This window comes from Gossypium hirsutum, chromosome D11 (genome assembly GCF_007990345.1).
Source record: "Gossypium hirsutum isolate 1008001.06 chromosome D11, Gossypium_hirsutum_v2.1, whole genome shotgun sequence".
Classification (NCBI taxonomy): Eukaryota; Viridiplantae; Streptophyta; class Magnoliopsida; order Malvales; family Malvaceae; genus Gossypium; species Gossypium hirsutum.
The window spans coordinates 59,941,710-59,962,994 of NC_053447.1; the positions used below are offsets into that span (position 1 = coordinate 59,941,710).

The following is a 21,285-nucleotide window of genomic DNA, read 5'->3' on the forward strand; positions in this document are numbered from 1 at the left end:
CTTTCTGGTTTGGGTGCCTATGGAAAGAGATTAATTGCAACTGTGAGGCTAGGTTACTCGAATTCAGGGATGTGGGACTTGGGCATATATCAAAAGGACACGGTTACGTGAAGGAAAAATAAAAGTATCTGAGAAACATGGCTTCTGAAATTATGAATACTTGCTGTCCAAGGTCTCTGAGAATCTTTCTTTTCCCTTTTCTTTTACAACTTTAAATGAAATCCAAGGAAAAAGCAGAAAATAAATAATATGATTAATGTTAAATTCTATTCTTAACAGACAAAAATGATTTGGAGGTAAAGTTGATTTTGATTTCAAAACAACAAAAAACTTTGTCAATTGCCATCTCACCGATTATACATCCTCCCTGGAACTTCTAAGAGGCTTCTGCCATTTTCCTGGAAGTTACTGCCTCGAAACTTCTAACAGCCCAAAGCTCCAATATGAAACAATGACCATGCCAATCAACTGATCTAGGCAAGTTCTTTTCAGTTTTTTATTTTTTTATTTTTTATTTATTGCAATCCATTTCTCTTTGTATACACTAGAATCTAGTTCCTGCTTTTTTATCTTTTAATTTGTCCTTCTAGCAATACAGAAATTCATGAGAACAGAAAAATAAAAAGCAATATATATATATTAAATCTATCATTGTAATGGGATTTGATTCTAAATGAACTTTTACAAGACAATAAATAGATGATGGGGGTTAGATTATGTTTAATTGGAACAGTTCAAATGAAATCCTAATTTAAAGTTCATGAATTTGTAAATGAGCCTTGTCATATTTGTAATCGAAACTTCCAAGATGAAATCCCAAATTCTAATTGTTGGGATATACGCTTGGGAATTGGTCATGTACTTGGATTATATTTGGAGAAAGAACTTATCAAAATCTAGATTTTTTTTCTTGCATTTGCCTGAAATACTCCTCAAGCACATGAAAACCATAGAAGTTTTTGGACAAAAAGGGTTTCATTAAAATTTTTTTTTGCCGCACCCAATAAAGGAAAATGAAAAAAACTGAATATTTATGTTTGGAACAAATAAAAGATGAGTTCATTGTATGTTTCCAAATATACTTATATCCAGTTAGTTTATTTCTGGTTGGAAATTCAACAGGAAACTTTCTTCTCTTACCGTATTTCAGAAAATTAATTTTGATAATTATAGAATACAGTTCCAGAGCTAATTACTGTAAGCATGTGAAAAATGTAAAAATGCAGGGGACGAGTGAAAAACAAAAGCTGCATACCATAGAAGAAAGAGGCATGAATAAGGAAGCAAGTGATTTTCCATCTCCGGCTCAGCTCTGAATTTTTGTGCAATTCAGCCGTTTTCAGCTTTTGGTTTGGCATTCACAAGAAAGGCACACAAATACTGAGAGTTGAGTTCCATGGCGTTTGAAACAATACATATTCTGATAACCAAACTAGAATTGGTTGCAAGTCATGAACCTAACTTTCCGGGTTTGAAAACCGATGTCATCAATAACAGAATTAAAGAGCTAAAACGTTTGCGGGAAATCATTGAAACTTCAAATAAAACAATTGATGATGAGTGGGACAACCTTCTGAAAGATACTTTTTCTTTGGAGGATGATATTGAGGTCCTTTTGGGCAGAACTGTGCTGCAGAGTCACAAAGTCTGGAGAAAGAGGCGTACTTCCAGCAGCTTCTCGAGTGACGGGTCTTTAAGTAACAAGATTGAGCAACTGACAAAGGGAATAAGGTCTTACAGCAAAAAAATTCAATCAAGTCCATTAAGTGACTCTGGAGTTCCAGCAGTAGTTTTGAATCCGCCAGCAAAGCCATCTACTGACTTGGAAGATCTGCAAGTCTCAACTGACAATGAGACTGTTTCATCAATTGCATCTACGATTGTTCTCACAGATCTTGAAAAGAATTTAAGTCAACAAGTACTCAGCCGGCTTACTTTGCAATATCTCCTTTTAACAGTTAATGGGGCATACCTTGGTAAGGCGATTCTTCTGTGGAGAGTCTACAATGCAGATGATATCAAAAGGCATTTCCAGTGTCGAGCTTGGATTCGTGTCTCTGAAGAGATTGGACAAAGAGAGATATCACTTACCATTCTAAAACAGGTTACTGGTGGCCAAGAGGAAGAGCAGCTGCCCCTTCAGTCACCGCAGCGGACCCTCCATGATTTCTTATTTTCAAAGAGGTATTTGATAGTTTTATATGGTGTCCAAACAGCTGAGTTTTGGAACAACATCAAAGCAGCCTTCCCATACTCATTGAATGGTAGCAAGGTGATCACTGTTGTTCAGAATGAAAATGTTGCAAGGAAAATTAATTCATGGATAGGAGGGAGACACTATTTCCCCAACTTAAAAAAGCTGAAGGGGCAATTAATAGATGGATTGCCTCAATCTTCAACTTATTTGGAGGAGGAATGTGGTATGACTGGTGTGAAGGCTGCAATTGACAAGTTGACACAATCGATTCTGAATCCGCACATTTTGCTTTTCCTCATTTCAATCAAGGGTACAGTAGGTTCTGGCAGGAGAACCTTGTTATGGCCAATCTACAATGCAAAAGACATTAAACAGCGCTTTCAATGCCATGCTTGGGTTCATGTTCCTCAGGAGTATCACGAAATAGACATTCTGACTGACATATTTGAGCAAGTCACAAGTGTCAAGTTGAAAGAAAGGCTGACTGTGGAGTTACTACGAAAAAGGCTTCACAATTTCTTAGCTCAAAAGAGGTACCTTGTGGTTTTATGTGACGTATGGATGAGTAAAATTTGGTGCAGTCTCCAAATTTCCCTTCCAAATTCGTTGAATGGTAGCCGGGTAATTTTTACTCTAAGTGAAGGTGAAGCTAACTCTGGAATAATGAGAAAGTTTCCACACTTAGAAGATGTGCTAAAAGATTTTTCAGATCAAACAGTTGTAGAGAACTGCAATAAGCTTTCTGATGGTAAGGACGAAAAGTCAAGCATTGTTGGTTTGGCTGATAAAAGAAGGGAATTAGCAGAACTAACACTCAACAGCTACAAGTTGCATTTTCTAATTTCAGTGTTAGGGGTGGCAGGCTCAGGCAAAACAGCCCTTGTCTGGACGATTTATGACAGTGTAGCAAGTAAGAGGCACTTTGAATGTCGAGCTTGGGTTAATGTTCCCCTGAAGTTGGATGAATTCAATGAGAGACAGCTATTAATTGACTTACTGAGACAGCTTAGAAATGCCAAGCAAAAAGAGAGCTTGACTCTTGAGAAGTTGAGGGAAAGGCTTCAGCTTTTCTTAACCTGGAAGAGATTCTTGATAGTTTTGGATGATGTCCCTACACCAGATGTTTGGGAGAGACTTAATCATGTCTTTCCCAATTTATCAAATGGCAGCAGGGTGATAATCACTACTCGTAATGCATATCTAGCATACCATATCAACCCAGAGACTGTAGTTCTGCAACTACGGCCCTTAACTGATGATGAAAGCTGGGAATTGTTCTTGAACAAAGTAAAGAATATGCAGGGAGATATTAACCTAAAGGAGAAGATCTTGCAAATATGCCATGGCCTACCTCTTCGAATTGTCCTGCTTGGAGGTTTGTTATCTAGGAAGGATAATTATGTTGAATGGACAAGTGTGATCAATCATCCCATTCCTAAATTGGAAAAGAAAAAGAAGGTAAGAACTGAAGATCAAATGAACCCATCTGGCAAATCAGCTTCCTTATATACCAAGCAAAAACATGAGAAGAAAGCAATAATGATAGATCCTAAAACAGCTACTACAGATGGCAAAGATTTTCCAAATCAGTCCAAGCAAAAAGAAGAAAAGAGGACTTTGCAGAAGGAGGCAACTTCTGTCGGTGATCTCTCAAACTCAGATATTGTGGCTTTAGCCTACCAGGATTTAGCTCCAGCTTTGGGATGCTGTCTTCTTTACTTGGGTCTTTTTCCCAAGTCGTATGAGATTCCTCTTAGAAGGTTGTATCAACTTTGGCTTGCTGAGGGGTTTGTGACAGCAACAGACCAAGTGAAAACTCCTCCTGAAAAGCTAGTGGAAGAATATTTTGAAGAACTCAAGTGTAGAAACATGATTGAGGTTACAAAACACAAGTTAGATGGAAGGCCCAAGGCCTGTCGTGTGCCAAATACCATATACAATGATTTGTTTCTAGATACAGAGAAAGTTGGGTTTTTTCACTTCTCCAACAGTTCAGGTATATGTGGATCACCGTGGTTTAACATCCGACGGCTTTCAGAAGACTCAGATATTTCCTCCCACTCCAAGCACTTAGAAACCCGAGTTCGACGACTGCGTTCTTATATTTCTTTCTATGGAAAAAGAAGAGATGCACCTACATATGGAGTAAATGAGCTTCTTAGCAAGGTTGTTGATAAAGGCTTTGGAATGCTTGTAGTGCTTGATCTAGAAGGTGTTTACAAACCAGTGCTTTCTGATACACTGGGCAAACTACCATATCTAAAGTATTTGGGGTTGAGGCGAACACTTTTGGATGATGTCCCACAGTCAGTTGGTGACCTGCATCACCTGGAGACTTTAGACATAAAGCACACTTTCATAACCAAGTTGCCTAGTACCATCTGGAAGGCAAAGAAACTTCAGCATTTATATATGAGTGATATTGATGTTGATTTGTCCTCTCTAAAGCCATTTTCTAGTGGTTCATTGAACAATCTTAAGATTTTGTGTGGGTTGGTGATTAAAAATGCGAGTCCCAACAGAAATTGGATGAAGAGTTTGGTTGATCTGAGGAAATTTAACATGCAATGAAGCATCACATGAAGTCATAGGTCCCTGGATCACTCTTATGGAAAAGCTTCAATCCTTGAAATTGAGATTAATAGATAAATTCAATAAACCTTTAGACCTCATAGTAGAGGACCTGCAGAAATGGCATCAGATGGGACTATCACAACTTTATTTGCTTGGAAAACTTCCAAAGCAAATTGGTTTTCCCGAGAATCTTGAAATACTGACACTGTCAATGACACATCTGTTAGAAGACCCAATGAAAAAGCTTGGGGAGCTGAAGCGGTTGAAGGTCCTTAGGCTTTATGCTCAATCCTTCTTGGGGACAAAGATGACTTGTGATCCACCAGGATTTCCTCAACTTAGGGTCTTAAAGTTGTGGATGTTATATAAACTGAAATGCTGGACTGTGAAGGAACGAGCCATGCCGAAGTTAAGAGAAGTAGAGATCAGAAGCTGCAAAAATCTTAAAAAGCCTGATGGGTTGGAAAATCTGGCAGCCTTGGAGGAACTGGCCCTCACAAATATGAAAGAAGACTTTATAGCAGATGTAGAAAGAAGCATGGATAGCAAAGTAACAATCATGAAAAACTTCTACTTTTCTCCTGGATGGGTGAGTTAAATTCCTCTCAATTCCTATCTCCATCCTTTTCATTTTTATGTCTCTTCACATCTCTTTCTTTTCTTTGCAGGAACAATAAATATTGTAGGAGAGACAATTGGTTCAGGTTGCAACGCAGTCTTTCCAAGTGATACATAGTTTATGGCATCTTCCTGAGATAACGGCTTGTCTTGTTTCTTCCAAATTGTAGTCCAACCCCTCAGCAACAATAACTCTTGTTGTACTAAAATTATTTCTATTGTTCTCTCTTAAAAGACCTTTTTCACCACCCATTTACAGAAATATACGTTTGACTTGATTTTAGTGTCCAGAGATATATATGATATATGTTTTAATTAGATACAACGCAGTTGTTGAAACACCCGAAGCAAACAAGCTAGAGAAATGTCAGATTTGCTATTCTGAGATATGATGCTTAAGAAAGAGCCTGTCAGAGAATAGCGAATAAGAGGAATAATGTTAATAAGAATACTGAAACTGTGATTTAAGGTTCAACGTCGTTCAATCCATTTATACTTAAATTTTGTGTAGCATACGATAATTAATACTATTGAGTAATAAATTGCTCGTGTCTTATTGATATGAATATTCAAGTATTTATACATGTTATTATAGGTACTATTATAGCCCATGATAGACCCCCACTATTGTCTTGACTCCGCTGCCTCCAGGACTGACATTCTCTGTCCCTAGTACTGACATTATTTGCGAACTCTAGGTCTGTTAGGTAAGTGTCTACGGAGCAAGCGATCCTTTTTGCTCATGGGATTGACATTCTGGGCAAGCTCTGTACTTATTGGACACGTGTTTGAGTAGCTTGCGGAGTACGTGACCATTTTTGTGAGTTCTTTAGGTATATGTGAAGTGAGGCTGCGACTTTCCCTAGGTTCTCGTGAGTTGGGTTTGTAACCTTATCTTGTGAGTTGGTTCCACGGGTTATACCTGGGATCTTGCCCTGTGAGCTCACGTAAGGTTCTTGCGAGCTGGATCCTCAACCTCGCCTTGCGAGTTGGTTCGCCTTGTCGTCTTCTTGTGGTCGGGTCATGGTTTGGAGGCTCGGATCTTTTCTAGGATTCGGGTCTCAGGTTATTGACCTATAACAATCTACTCCCTCCCTAAATGGGCCTAAGGGGTGTTATAAAGTGACGCTCCTTAGGTCCATCACATTAGGATTAAATGCAGCTTGCTGGGTACGCTGAGAGCTGTGACGCACAATGAGCGCTCTGTTACGTGTGCGAGGGATTCTCACGTATGCGTATTTGATCGTTGAAAATTGAACTGTTTCCATCTATTCACATTTGGGCCGTTGATTTCCTTTGGTTATACGAATTGTCTAAAATGCGGGAAAGGAACTTCTTCCTTAATAGGATATCTTGCATAACCCTAAATCCTTCGTTCTTAGCGATTTTTTTGCAAACAAAACAGAGGTAATTTTTAGAAACCTTGCTTTTTTCTTTTAAAATTTTTGTTTTCTTCTTTTATTGATAGTATGGTGAGGACGAGAGGAGCTGACAATCGCATCGTCCCAGTCTATCTGTCATCTCCGATTCTGGTAAAAGGTCAGATCCTGTTGATGTTATTGTCACTTTTGCTGGAACTCCGAGTCCTTGTAATTTTCAGGGACGAGCTCGCCATTTATTCCCCCTGTTCGCTTGCTGATCGCCGTTGACGAAGATACCCCTTTACCTGTCTTTTGAGGCTTTTAGTTTGTGCTTGTCATTGAGGAAGTACCAGTTGGAGTTAGTGGGAGTTCATATCTATGGCGTGGGGACTTAAACTCACAAACACCCTCGACATTGAGTCTTTCCTCGTCTATGGGATTCTTATTATCCGAGGCCAACATGGTTGGATTGATGTATGAAGAAGCCTGTCAGAAGAAGCTCACAGAGATTAAGACGGAGTTGGCGAGAGTTTGCGAGCAACGCAATAAGATGATAGAGGAAAACGAGATTATCAATAAGCAAAATAAAGATCTCACGGAGTGTCTGGCAATTGTGGAGGCTAAAGCTGATGGGTTAGAACTTGAGTTGATCACTGAGAAAGAAAGCAAAGAAGCTTTGCAGGCTAAGCTGGATGGGACTGTAGAAGAGCACGCATTAGAAAATGATAAGATTATCGGGAGTGCCATGATCAAATGGATAGTACGATCAGGGAACAACTTCGGGTCCTGGAGGATTTTAAGAAAAAGACAGTTAAGAATGTTGTAAAATCTATTTTGAAGTTGTAGATGAACATACTACTCCATGCCCAGGTTGCTGTTAGTCCTTTCGGTATTTGTAAAGTGGATCTCAATGCTCTCGCGGGGGTGGATATAAGCGAGCTAGGTTTTGATGTGTTATGCCCCTTGGGTGTTGCATGAGATTCCTTTGTGTCGAGTTGGAAGAGCTCTTCGGATTTTTACAAAGAAGGAGCCAACTGTGAATGAGGATGTGGCCCCTACTACTATGAACAACAACGTTGCCCTTTCTGATGATGAAGACCAAGGTGCAGATGTAACGGATAGGGATAATATGCCTTAGTTTTTTTCAGTACTCAGTACTCTGTTATTTTCAATGAAATGAGAATATGCTTTATTTTGTAGTAATTGTTTTTGTTTTTTTGTGAGTTTAATCACATTTATCGCACAACTATGCCGTTATTCGTAAAGGCTTTGAGAATATTCGAAGGTCGCTAGTTGTGAACTGTTCGAGGCGTACGAAAATTTTGAAAGATAACACAACTAGGGATGTTAATTCGCGAGCTATTTCATACTTAAAAAAATTTTAAAAGGTAACACCCCTTACCCGTATTCGACGCTGGAATAGGGTACAAGGCATTACCGAAACATACACTTGTAAACGTATTAAATCGAGTCATAAAATTTCATCCAAATTAAAACTCTTCAAATTTTTATCTTGCTTTTATAATTCTTCACAATGTATCTTCAAAATATTATATTCATAATAACTAGGGCCTACGAGACCCGATACATATTCATGCAATTCACAAATCTTAACAATTCAATGCTTCATTTTCATTTCATTAAATTCACAAATTCTCATGTTCACAATTCAAATCAATTTCACCAGCAATGGAAATTTTTATTTAATTCACATATAATCTGATATCATTAAACTCAATACTAATACGTATTTACCATTTAACTCAACGTTTATCGATTATGATCGAACATGTGACCGATTTATACACAATTCATTCATATATTTTTAGAATTTTATTTTATTTCATTCCATTCCATTCCATTCCATAGAATTTCATTTCATCAAGCATTCATGTTTATAACTAATCAAAAATCAAAACATTAATGAGCTAACGTTGGCCAATTTAACTTATACATGTCATTATAATCAGAATCAAATCATCCAAATAACACTCACTTTAATTAAAATTATACAGAATATAGTTCATACGAACTTACCAGGCTAAATTGCAGAAATACCAAAATTTAGGAACATTTTAGAAATTTTCTATTTTTCTCGAATTTCCATCCAATCTTGATCTAAATTAATATTTATTCAATTTACTACTTTAAATAATGAAACAATTCATTTTATACAATTTGGTCACTTTTGACATTTTTACAAATTTACCCTTAAATTTTCACTTTTGTTCAATTTAGTCCCTGAAACATATAATTGGTCATTTTTAATAAAAAAAACTCATGCTAGTTGAACAATCATATATTTTCCTCCTCCTCCTCTCCATTCCACATCCTTAATATATATAACATGCTTATATGTAACATTATCTATAATTTCACATTTATTTATATTCATTCAAAGCTGTCCACTTGAGTCATAGTCACTAAATTATTTATATCTTGAGCTAAAGAACTCAAAATTGATATCCGTTAATTTTATATGAAACTAGACTCACATATATTCTTACCATAAAATTTTCAGAATTTTTGGTTCATCCAAATAGTACAGTTTATTCTTTAAAGTTTCCCCTATTTCGTTGTCTGACTGTTCCAACCACTCTTCACTAAAAATGAATTATCTAATTGTACAGAATTTTAATGATGTTTATGTTTGTTTTATTTGAAAATAAACTCATCAAGGATTCTAAAAATATAAATTTTATCCCATAATTATTTTTTTACAATTTTTAATTATTTTCCAAAGTCAGAACAGGGGAACCCGAATTCATTCTGACCTTGTCTCACAAAATTCATTATATCTCATGATTTAAAATTATATTGCTTACACCGTTTCTTCTATGAGAAACTAGACTCAATAATATTTAATTTCATGTTTTATTGATCTTCTAATTAGATTTCCACAATTTATGGTGATTTTTCAAAGTTAACCTACTGCTGCTGTCCAAAACTGTTTTAGTGCAAAATATTGATTACTAAGTCTATAACACTCTTATTTTCCTTCTCTACACTATTTCTCAACACTTTCTCTTATTTTCTCTTCACTAACATATCAAGAACATATAACCTTATATAATAAAACCCTACATTAACATCAATCTCATACTTTTTCAATAATATCAAACTCAAAAATATATTGAAATCATGATGTTCTTACCTTGCTCAATTGACTTCAATCTTTAACTTGATTTTCTCTCTCCTCTAGCCTCTATTTCTTGAATCTAACTTGATATTCTAGCTCCCCATAGTCTCCTTGTCAATTTTCTCTCTTGGTGGCTGTGGAAATTTCTTTGACTTCTAAGTGAAAATGGTGGATTTTTGGTGAAAGGACTAAATTGTAAAGAAAACAAAACTTTCTTTCTTTTTTCTCTCTTCTCACGTTGGTTGCATGGAAGAAGAAGATGATGGGTCGATTCCTTTTCATCTTTCTTTCCACATATATATACTAAATAAATTAATAATAAAATAATAAAATAATATTTAAAAATTAAATTAAAATATTAATAAACTAATATTTATTTAATTAATTAATCTAAAATATCACCAATATCATCATTGCCTTCTAGATTTTCTCTCTTCTAATTGACCATTTTGCCCTTTATGTTCTTTTAAAATCCCATCATTGAGTCATCACTTAATTTGGTAAAATTACAATTTAGTCCCTCATAATTCCTTCATCTATTCAATTTGGTCCCAATTCATCCATCTTCCTTAGTTTCTAGATTATTCCACCCTTAAAATATTTACACTATTGGTCCTTCAATTTTTTCATATTTACACTTTAACCTCTCAAATTTTGAGTATTTACTCTTGGGTAACAAAACCTTTCTCACTTTTGCAATTTAATCCTTTCTTGGATTAATATGTCATAATATACTTTCCAATGTTGACATAACTCAATTATCATTTTTATCACTTTATTTCCTTATTTTACCATATCAGTATTTTCATGCAACCTTCCTATCATAATGCAACCCATGTCATAATTTTAAAATAAAATTTTCCTTGTCAGATTTGTGGTCCCGAAACCACTGTTCCATCTAGCCCCAAAATCGGGTTGTTACATAACATAATTGGGGATTTTAATCTATGAGCTATTTCATACTTAAGAAAATTTTGAAAGATAACACAACTAGGGATTTTAATCCACGAGCTATTTCATACTTAAGAAAATTTTGAAAGATAACACAGTTAGGGCTTTTCAACTTTCACTAACTGTGTTGGAGGCTACGACTCTTCGCCTGCTAGCCTTAATACGATAGCTGGGAGTTTTGCTTCTGCTAACTGTGTTGGAGGCTGCGACTTTTCACCTGCAAGCTTTGATATGATAGCTGAGAGCATTGCTCTCGCTAATTGTGTTGGAGGCTGCGACTCTTCGCCTGCGAGCCTTGATATGACACAACTACTATTTAGGAAGATTTTTCATTCATAGGATAAGGAGTTATGCATAGTATTTTTTAAGATTACAAGCATTCAAGTTCACGGTACCACTATGCCGATCATTCTTGCTAGTTTATATGCTATATAACCTATTTTTTCTATCACTTTGTATGGCCATTCCCAATTTGGATTCATTTTTCCTCATTGAGAAGCGGGTAGACTAGCATCGATATTTCTTAAGACAAGATCACGCACTTGGAACTGTTTATTTCTAACTTTGGAATTATAATAACGAGCTACCTGTTGGGGGGCGCACTGCATTTCTGACTTTTATTGTTTCTCTAAGTTCATCAATCAGATCTAGGTTGAGCTTGAGAGCCTTCTGATTAACATCCTCATCGAAGTGTTATGTTCTGTGTGACCTCAAACCAATTTCGATAGGGATTACAGCTTCTGTACCATAGATAAGAGAGAAAGCCATTTCTCCTGTTGTGTTGTGGGGTGTAGTTCGCAGAGTCTATAAAATTCTAGGCAGTTCTTCAAACCAAGCACCCTTAACTTCATCGAATTTTTTTCTTGATGGCTGTTAGGATTTTCTTGTTCATTTCTTCCGTTTGCCCTTTAGTTTGTGGAATTTTCACTGAGCTTTGAGTTAGAGCTATTTGGAGGTCAGTATAAGTTTTTTTTGAATTTTCCCTGAAATTGCATACCTTTATCTGTAATAATTGTGTGAGGTATCCCAAATCTGCAGACAATCGATTTCCATAGGAAAGACTATCTACTTTTCTGTGATGGTTGCCAAAGCTTCAACTTCGATCCACTTGGTAAAGTAGTCAACAACCACTACTATGAATTTCTATTAAGTTGTGACTATAGGAAATGGACCAAGGATATCAACTCCCCAAGTTGTGAATGGCTAAGGACCTGACATGGCTTGAAAGGGCTTCGCTGGCTGTCGTTGGACTTTGGCATATCTCTAACAGGAATCGCACATGCGAACCAACTGGTGTGTGTCTCCTTGGATTGTAGGCCAGTGGTACATTTGTTCGAAGATTTTCTGTTCGAGTGATTGATGGGCGTCGAAACCACCAAATATAAATTCCTATGACAAGATAAAATTAAATAACAATATAAAGTAGTAGGGTCGAATCTATAGGGACTGGCTATCTAATTTTATCTTTTTCCATGACCAGAATAGTAGCCGCAGTCACAGTCGTGCCCACGACATATGCGTAGCAATGCTAAAAAATAAAAAATGGGGGGTTTAAATTGATAAAGATAATAAAATAAGGAAATGCGTAGTGTAATAAAATAAAAAAAAACAGATTCAAAATTGCAAAAATAAATTTAAGAAAATAAAATAAATTGGTAAATAAAATATTTTAAAGCTTAGCCTTAGCCTCAGTTCACCTCAAACTTGAACTGATCCTTGAAAAGAAGTTTTTGCTTCCAACCGATAAGTTGGTTATAACAATCGAAGATGCCTCAAACTACTAGCTTTTCTTCTTGTATTCTATTCTGGTTCGACTTCAAATCGATATTTCTAACCACGTGACATGTGCCCGTAATTTAAGACTTCGACAACTTTGCGATCTGAAAAGCCCAACTCGAATCAAAGGCTTTAATCGTGTAGGTCGTTTTAATTCGATCTTTATCTCCATTGAGGGAGTCGAACTGGCTTTTCCCACCTGAATACGCCAATTTGTTCACAGAATTTTTGATACAGCACGGTCGACTCAACTTCCTAATTGTACACCAAACGATTCCAACCCAACATGCACTTTTTGAATTGAAGTTGAATCAACTTTAAGGGATGAATTTTTAGTATCTCATATACTGGAGAGATAGCGAATACCATATTGCAAAGTATTTAGGGTGGGTTCATATCTCACGATTATTTTGTTAAAGCGGTAACCGGACTAAGGCTAAAAAGGGATTTAGTTAATCATAAAAGGAATCATGCTTGAAGGTGTATAAAAATGGTTTAAATGAAATTGTGGAAAGTAAAAGGGGAGAGGGCTTGAAAAGGAAATAAGCCAAAAACGTTGAAAGCAAAAAAAAAAAAAAAAAAATTGGAATGACAGAATGAAAAGTGACGCAAGGAGGAAAAAAATTAAGGAAATTGATTAATTCCAAAAGCTAAGTGTTTTTAATTGGCTGTAACCACTAAGTATTTATATGCACTTTTAGTACTAAAATTTAGTTAGATTTTTCTTAAATATTATCACTAAATAAATCAAAATTTTAAAAATTAAATTTAAATTAAAGATTAAATTCAAACTAATTACATACTTTTAACAATATAAAAAATCCTTTAATCTTTATCCAATCACTTTTTTTAAATCTTCAACCCTTCAATCTTTATCCGGTCAACTCTAAATCTTCAATTTTTCAATCAAGCCCTCCTCTTTGGCTTTTTTTTTCAATTTAGCCCATTTTTGTATGAGTTTGAATTCAGCACACCAACTTAATTTCTGATAACAAGAACCCAAATTTAATAACATTTTATCCGATAATTAACCAAAAACAAATATATTAAAAATACGAATTTATCTTGCTATCAAATTCCTCCTACTTAGCCAATGCTTGTCCTCAAGCATGATATCTACTAAAAATAACTTGTCAATCCTTTTCAAAATAAAACCCCCTTTCTTAGTCAAGCATATTGCAAATAATTAAGTGAATAAAAATTAAACAGTTGCTAACCTCAATCAATAAGCATTTTATAAAATCTCGAATAATATGTCAAATTCAACTATTTCACTAAATTTAGACTTAATTAAACATGCGAAATGATCATACTCAATGTATACTTTATTTATATTTTTCATTTATTATTTATATATTATTTATTTTTTTTTATTTTTTTCAAACGTAGTCAAGTCTTTTGACGCAAAGTGAGATGACAACCCAAGCACCTTACTCCGGTTACTCAACCTTACATGTTCTCTTTATTTATTTATTTATTTTTAACAAATTCGAGACATAATCAAACCTTTTAACACAAAATAGGATGACAACCCAAGCACATCATCCTGATTACTCAATTTCATATGTCCCTAATTGATTTATTTCTCCTTTTTCAAGGCAGCTTGGTTAACGGAGTGTTACAAGTTTCGGCTCTTCACCAAACCTTTTGACACGAAATGAGATGACAACCCAAACACCTTATTTCGGTTACTCAACTTGATCACATTTTTGAATATTTACTCTTAACCAAGCTATTAGCAAATTTATTTACTTATTTAAACGAGTACTTTCATTAGGTAAGTTCAAAAAAGCCAACAATTTTCATGAAATATTGACTAAGGCATAACATTTTCAATTGTACAAAATATTCATTGATCAAGTAAGCAATAGTTATTCATGATTCACCCACTTATTTAAATAAACTAAACATAATAATTAGAGATTTATTTCCGAAACGAATTAAGAAGTTATTCTTAACAAAACACATGCAAAGAAGAAAGTATGGCAAGATCCTCCTCCTACTTAGCTCACATTGCCCATAATGTGCAAAAAGAATAATAAAAGTGGAGGGAAAGTGTACTCCCCGTGTATATTCAATGGGTCGGAGGACGGTGGAAGTGACCGCTTTGTAGTATGTTGAGAATGCTTAAGATGTTTCCTTCCATTGTGTCGAGGTGAGCTTCAATACGATGAAGCCGCTCATCCATAGTAGTCGAATCACGTCTTCATCGAAAGAATTTAGTACTTCGAGTGGTTTGTGTACTTGGAGGAACAAAGTAAAATGAAGTAAGGGTGTCGACAAGCAAACCAATAGGATCTAAACAATATTCATCCAAAGGATCCATATTATAAGCATATGTAAATGATGAAAAATCAGCTCTAGATGGAAGTATATTTTTAGCTAAATGTGTGATGTAAGGGTCGAGTATGAGAGGTCGGTGAGTTATAACATGAAAATTACATGCAGACGAATATCCCAAATTGATCTTAAAACCAGAATGCATGCATTGTAAGAAAAATAGCTCTGTCCTAGTTAAGATAGACGTAGAATCATTGTGGCCCAAATAATTAAAAGTGAGGAACCTATGAATGTACCTTAGGGTTGGTGATATTAAGTTAGTCAAAATAGAGTAAGCTGAATCGACATCAAAATCACTAGGTATCTCAAGAAAAGTAATATGGTACGAATTGGACTGAACATCGTCAAGGTCAACAGAATCCATAGCAATGTTAAAATTAGAAATAGACATAGAAAATGAATGACCAAGCAATCTGAATTTAATTACATTCGGGGTTTTAACAGTCCTATTTGTAGACATGTCAAAATTAAATATCGTATAAAATTTGAACACAAGTTCATAATGTGCAGCACAATAAATATTTGTGTATGATCCAACCAATAATAGTAAAATAATTAAACACCGACTTACGTATGTTAAGTGTATCAAGAGTAAAGTGAAAGATATATTTGCAGATTGGAATTGGTCAATGTTGAATTTCCTCGTATCTTGTTTGGTGTTTCAATGTTGTGAAATTTAGAAACCCTCGAAGTCTTTGTTCCAACGACATTGTATAGGTTCGACCCCGCTGACCGCATCTATTATTTTGAGGAGGCTGGTATTCATTTTTGACTGGACTGTGCGATAGACTCAGCATATTAGTAGCTTTAGTACTGCTGTTCGGGTTTGACTATGACCCTTCATTAGGCTGGTGTGATCTTGTATGTCGAGCACGAGCAGTGGACGCCCTTATTCATTGTGGAGTTGGTTGCTCACTTTGGTTCAGGAATGCTGTGTCATTGTTAGTCGAGGCGCTAGCTCCGTCTAAATGACTTGTAGAAAACATTAATAACAATAAACTAGATTTGTGGGTTCAGAACATTATACCTTGTGTCATTTGAATCATCGAGATGAACGTATGAACTTTCTATCTCAATCGGTGTCGAGTTTCTTTGTCGATGTTGACTCGCTCTAGTAACATGTATCGTGGTGGTGGTTCTAGAACTTCGTCGTCAAGGTCGATGACCGGTGGTGCTAAAAATCAGTTTCAGCCTCGGTTTAAAAGAATCGAGAAAATGTTGGCTGACTGGCATCTAGTACGAACCATGGTCCATTTTCGGGCTTTAGAGTCGACCGACGGTGATTTGTAGTGATTGTGGGCGACAGTAAACTGCGGTGGATGACGATGTATGGCGGTAAATGGTTGAAATGTCGTTGGTTAGTTTGGGTGCTTCTATGGGCGGCGGTTATGGGGTGAAAGCTAAGGTTTTGGGATTGTAAAGGTGGTGGTTAGGTTAGGGTGAAGAAGATGAAGTTTTTTAGGGGTTTTGTATAGGTTCGATGATGGGGCCTATGAACGTTGGTGATGTTGGCTTGCAAAAGGTGGTGTTCGACGGAAGGGGGTTAAGAATGGTCGTGGTGGCATAGATGGTGAGAGGTGGTGTTTTGAGGGGTTTATTCGACAATGGGGGTGAGAAGAGGGACGATTTGAGGGATGGCGAAAAGGTCGTTAACAGTAAACGACGATAAAGGGGTGAACGACGACGACTTTCGGGGTTAGGATTTCAGTAAAGAAGATGGGTAGAGAAGAATAGGGAAAGAAAAGGAAGGGAAATGTGGGGTTTGAATTTTGGTTTTTTTTCTTTCTCTTTTTTCTTTCCTTCTTCTTTTTGTTGGGGCTTGGGCTTGGGCTGGTTGTTGGCTTTTTTTCTCTCTTTTTGGTCAAGTTGGGCTCTTAAACTTTGGGTTAGGTCATGGGTTTATTTATTTGAGAAAGATGGATGAATTAATTCTGACCTCCTAAAACAATGTCTGTCTTTGTCCATACCTTTGGAAAATAACACGATCAAAATAATATTTTATTTAATACTCAAACTAAATTAGTATTCGAAATTAAAATAAATAAAAACAAATAAAAATAAATGTGAGTTACTTCTCATAAAGTGCTTTTGTTTAACGTCATTAGCGCGACGACTTGAAAATTTTAATTGTTTGGCTCCTCGAAAAATATTTCCTCCACCACGTGTACTTGAAAATTGTAATGACCCGATAGCTAGGGATGTTAAAAAGTGTAATTCCAGGACTCTGTAATCATAAACTGGACCCGTAAATGTTTTTGTTAAATACTTATGGAGTCATATTAGAGACGAATTAATTTTTGGATTGGTAAATCTCGTGAAATTCAGGGTTATTAAGGTACAGGGACTAAATCGCGTAAGAGTTAAAAATTGAATTATAGATTAAAACAAACTAAAGGGGCTAAAGTAGCAAAAATACCAGATGGTGACCAGCCATGTTTTAATGATTATGCATGTGTATTATATATATTATATTAAGTTATTATAATAATAGTTATATTTGTAACACCCCAAATTCGGTCTAAACGTTATGACCGAATCTGGAAATGTCACATTGTAACACCCCTTACCTACATTCGACACCGGAATAGGGTACGGGCATTACCAGAACACATACACTTATAAACATGTTAAACCGAGTTATAAAATTTCATTCAAATTTAAACTCTTCAAATTTTTAACATGCTTTTATAAATCTTCACGTTATAACTTCAAAATACTATATTTGTAACAAATAGGGCTTCTGAGACCCAATACATACTCATGCAATTCAATATTTCATTTCCATTTCATTTAATTCACGATTCAATTCAATTTCTCAATTCAATATACATTTCAATACCACAATAATTCATTTAATTCAAATCATATCATTTGCAATTTCCATTTAATTCACGTACAACTCAATTTCATTAAGTTCAATACTAATACGTATTTATCGTTTAACTTAACGTCCCCTTTTTGCACCATTTTACACTTCAGGCATGAACCTAGTATTTCATTTCCTTTCCACTCCCATTTCCTATGCATATCACACAAGATATAAATATTACACTCAACCATAGTCGCAAGCTAGTCTTTTTGAAGACTAACCACATAATAAACCATTTTAATAAAGATTACAAACTTTAAACTTTACCACCCTTTTATGATCACAAGCATATTTCCATCTAGACATTTACCATCTCAATGCATAATTTTATAAATTTAATGTGGCGTAATTCAGCCACAACTTGGCCAAAGCCTAAGCATACACACCAAACATGCTAGCCAAATAAACATATAGTATAAGCATTATAAGCATGGATAAGCACCACATTTATTTATGTATCAAACTTATCAACATGAGTTAATTCATAAACCATTTCTGACATTGCTACATACCAAATCATATACCAAGTATACCACATACACATACTATGAAACTTTATTTTCTCACATGAACTTTAACTATAAATAATAATGCACAATTATAAACATCATTTCTTTTCAATCGTTTATCGATTATAATCGAGCATATGGCCAATTATACACAAATCATTCATATGTTCTTCCAATTTTCCTCCTCCTCCTCTCCATTCCACATCCTTAATGTGTATAACACACTTAAACAACATTAACTACAATTTCACTATTCACTCACATGTATATTCAAAGCTGTCTATTCGAGTCAGAGTCACTAAATTATTTTTACCCGGAGCTACAAAATCCAAATTAAGATCTGTAAATTTTCCCCAAAACTAGATTCACATATATTCTTACCATAAAATTTTTAGAATTTTTGGTTTATTCAAATAGTACAGTTTATTCTTTAAAGTTTCCCCTGTTTCACTACTCAACAGTTCTAACTTCTCTTCACTAAAAAATAATTATCTCATTGTACAGAATTCAGATATTATTTCCATTTGTTTCTCTTGAAAATAGATTCACTGAGGATTCTAAACATATAAATTTTATTCCATAATTTTTTTTTTAAATTTTTGACAATTTTCCAAAGTTAGAACAGGGGATTCCGAACTCATTCTGACTCTGTCTAACTAAACTTCAAATAACTCTTTTGCTTTCTCTATTTCTTTTATGTGAAAATAGACTCATTCAGCTTCAATTTAATATATTATTCAGCCTTTAATTCAATATCCACCATTTTTGGTGATTTTTCAAAGTCACACAACTGTTGCTGTCTAAACTGTTTTATTGCTAAATGTACTCTTTCATAATTTCACTTTTTCACTTTCAATCACAATTCAATTCAAAATTCACTTTTCCTTTTTTAAGTCGATATTCAATTCAATTCCACACCTATATTCGCTATTCAATTACACTTAGCCAATTTCCCGATGAACACTTCGGAATAATAATATATACTCGGTGGATTCTGCACATAGCAACCACCTTATTAATCAATGATGTCCGGTGGATTCATTATTCAAATATGTTATCTTAATTTATCATGCAACGAGCTTTCAATATTCGAATATTCAATTCATATATGAGGAGTTTTTCAAGTGTTTGTAATTTTTCGTAATGACGTACCTTGCAGCTTTGCATTGTAGCTTCATGAGCTCTTTCCTGTTTCGACTGTCTTGTTCACCTTGGAGTGTGTGGATTATTGGCGTGGTCTAGATTTCCTCCTAAGTCGTATATAGTACTTGGGGTTCATCGTAGCTCGGGGTTTCCCTATGCTGAAGTAGGATTTTCCCATTTATTGGATAATGACTGAGAAAGCTATCTTTGACAAGGTATCAGTACGAGTCTTGAGAGCTGTTTGATTTGAGCTTTATCGAATCCTGTGAGTAGATGAGTTGCCATTGTATGATATTTTTTAGCACTGTTTCCTTTACATTGTAGTCGCCATTATCTACTTTTCCACCTACTACAAATTTGTATGGACAATTAGATCTTTTGCCCTTAGTTGGTGAGCTAATTGCAGTCCTAATATTAAGGCTTAATACTCGGCAATGTTATTCGATGTCTGGAACCCAAATGATAATCCGTACTACCACTCGTTCCCACTGGGGTCGACTATGAGCATTTCTGCCTCTGATCCTGTTTTGGATGCAGAGCCTTTAACATAAACTAGCCAACCTTTTGGATTTTCAATTGCATGTGCACTTTTTTTTTGGGGGCGGGCTAACTATTAAACGGTGTTCAGAAAATGAAAAAGTAATTTTAGTGTGAAATATGGAACACATGGTGTCTCAACACAAAATATAACTTATTGAATCATTAGCATCTCATGCTTCATCATAAAATATAACAGATCAAGTTGTTATCATTCTTCAAAGTTCATAATGTACAAATTTTATAAGACATACAATATCCAACATTTCAAATCATAGCCCACATTACTTGTGGCGTCGATAGTTCTTTCGAAGGAATATTCCACTATGAAATCAGCCAACACTTCTCCCTTTATCACTGTTTGCGGGGCGAAGTCTATCCCGTATTTAGCGAGCTCGATACTCCACTTCGTTACCTTCTAAAGTGTCTACCTTGGATAATACTTTTTTTATAGGCTGATTGGTGGCCACCGTAACCAGGTGGGCTTGGAAGTACAGTCGTAGCTTGTTTGCTACAACAATCAGAGCATAGATGTAATTTTCTATTTTAGAGTACCTTAGTTCACCATTTTGGAACACTTTACTGGTGTAATATATTGGGAACTGGTGGACACCCTCTGACTTGACTAATACCGCTGCGACTGTCTTCTTCAAGGTAGCCAAGTAGAGATAAAGTGTTTTTCCTACCTGAGACAATTTCAATAGTGGAGGGGAGGTGAGGTATAGCTTCAGTTTGTAGAAGGCAACTTGACAATCTTTTGTCCATGAGAAGAAAGTTTTTAAAGCTTTTAAAGAATGAGAGGCACTTGTTCGCCATTCTCGAGATAAACTTGTTCAGTGCTACCACTCTTCCCATGAGATGTTGTATGTTTTTTATGGTCTGTGGAGGGGACATTTTCATGATGACTCAGATATTTTCTTGGTTTACCTTTATTCCCTTTTCCAAAATCATAAAACTAAGAACTTGACAGCTTGCACCCCAAAAGCACACTTCTTTGGTTTCAGTTTCATGCTGTGAGTTCTTGGGACTATGAATGTCTCTGATAGGCTTCACACATGCTTCCTCTTGGGCTCGCTCTTTACTAGCATGTCATCGACATAGACCTCGAGGACGTGACCTATCTGGTTTTTGAATATCTTATTTATCAGCCTTTGATAGGTTACTCCAACATTTTTGAGGCCAAAGAGCATGAATCGATAGCAAAAGATTCATTCTTCAATGATGAAAACCATCTTTTCTTGGTTGCTCTAGTCCAACATAATCTAATTGTA

At 35.5% G+C, this 21,285-nt stretch overlaps 1 protein-coding gene and 1 long non-coding RNA gene across 3 annotated transcripts; one reads left to right on the forward strand and one right to left on the reverse strand.

The window, feature by feature from the left end:
- Positions 1 to 996: 996 nt before the first annotated feature.
- LOC107933830 (uncharacterized) lies at positions 997 to 7,888 on the forward strand. The gene is given in 7 exon segments (XM_041104331.1): positions 997 to 4,771; positions 4,773 to 5,360; positions 5,458 to 5,555; positions 6,858 to 6,978; positions 7,076 to 7,510; positions 7,621 to 7,693; positions 7,746 to 7,888. Coding segments are annotated over 7 exon segments (4,833 nt in total). The 5' UTR covers positions 997 to 1,396.
- Positions 7,889 to 14,520: 6,632 nt separating this feature from the next.
- Positions 14,521 to 16,896, reverse strand: LOC121223344 (uncharacterized). 2 transcript variants are annotated; one of them, XR_005920691.1, is made up of 3 exons: positions 15,984 to 16,864; positions 15,528 to 15,887; positions 14,521 to 14,859 (listed from the first exon to the last, which is right to left on the reverse strand). It is a non-coding gene; the product is annotated as an uncharacterized lncRNA (long non-coding RNA). The 2 variants fall into 2 exon arrangements; XR_005920690.1 differs by having other exon boundaries at positions 15,528 to 16,896.
- Between the last annotated feature and the right edge of the window lie 4,389 nt (positions 16,897 to 21,285).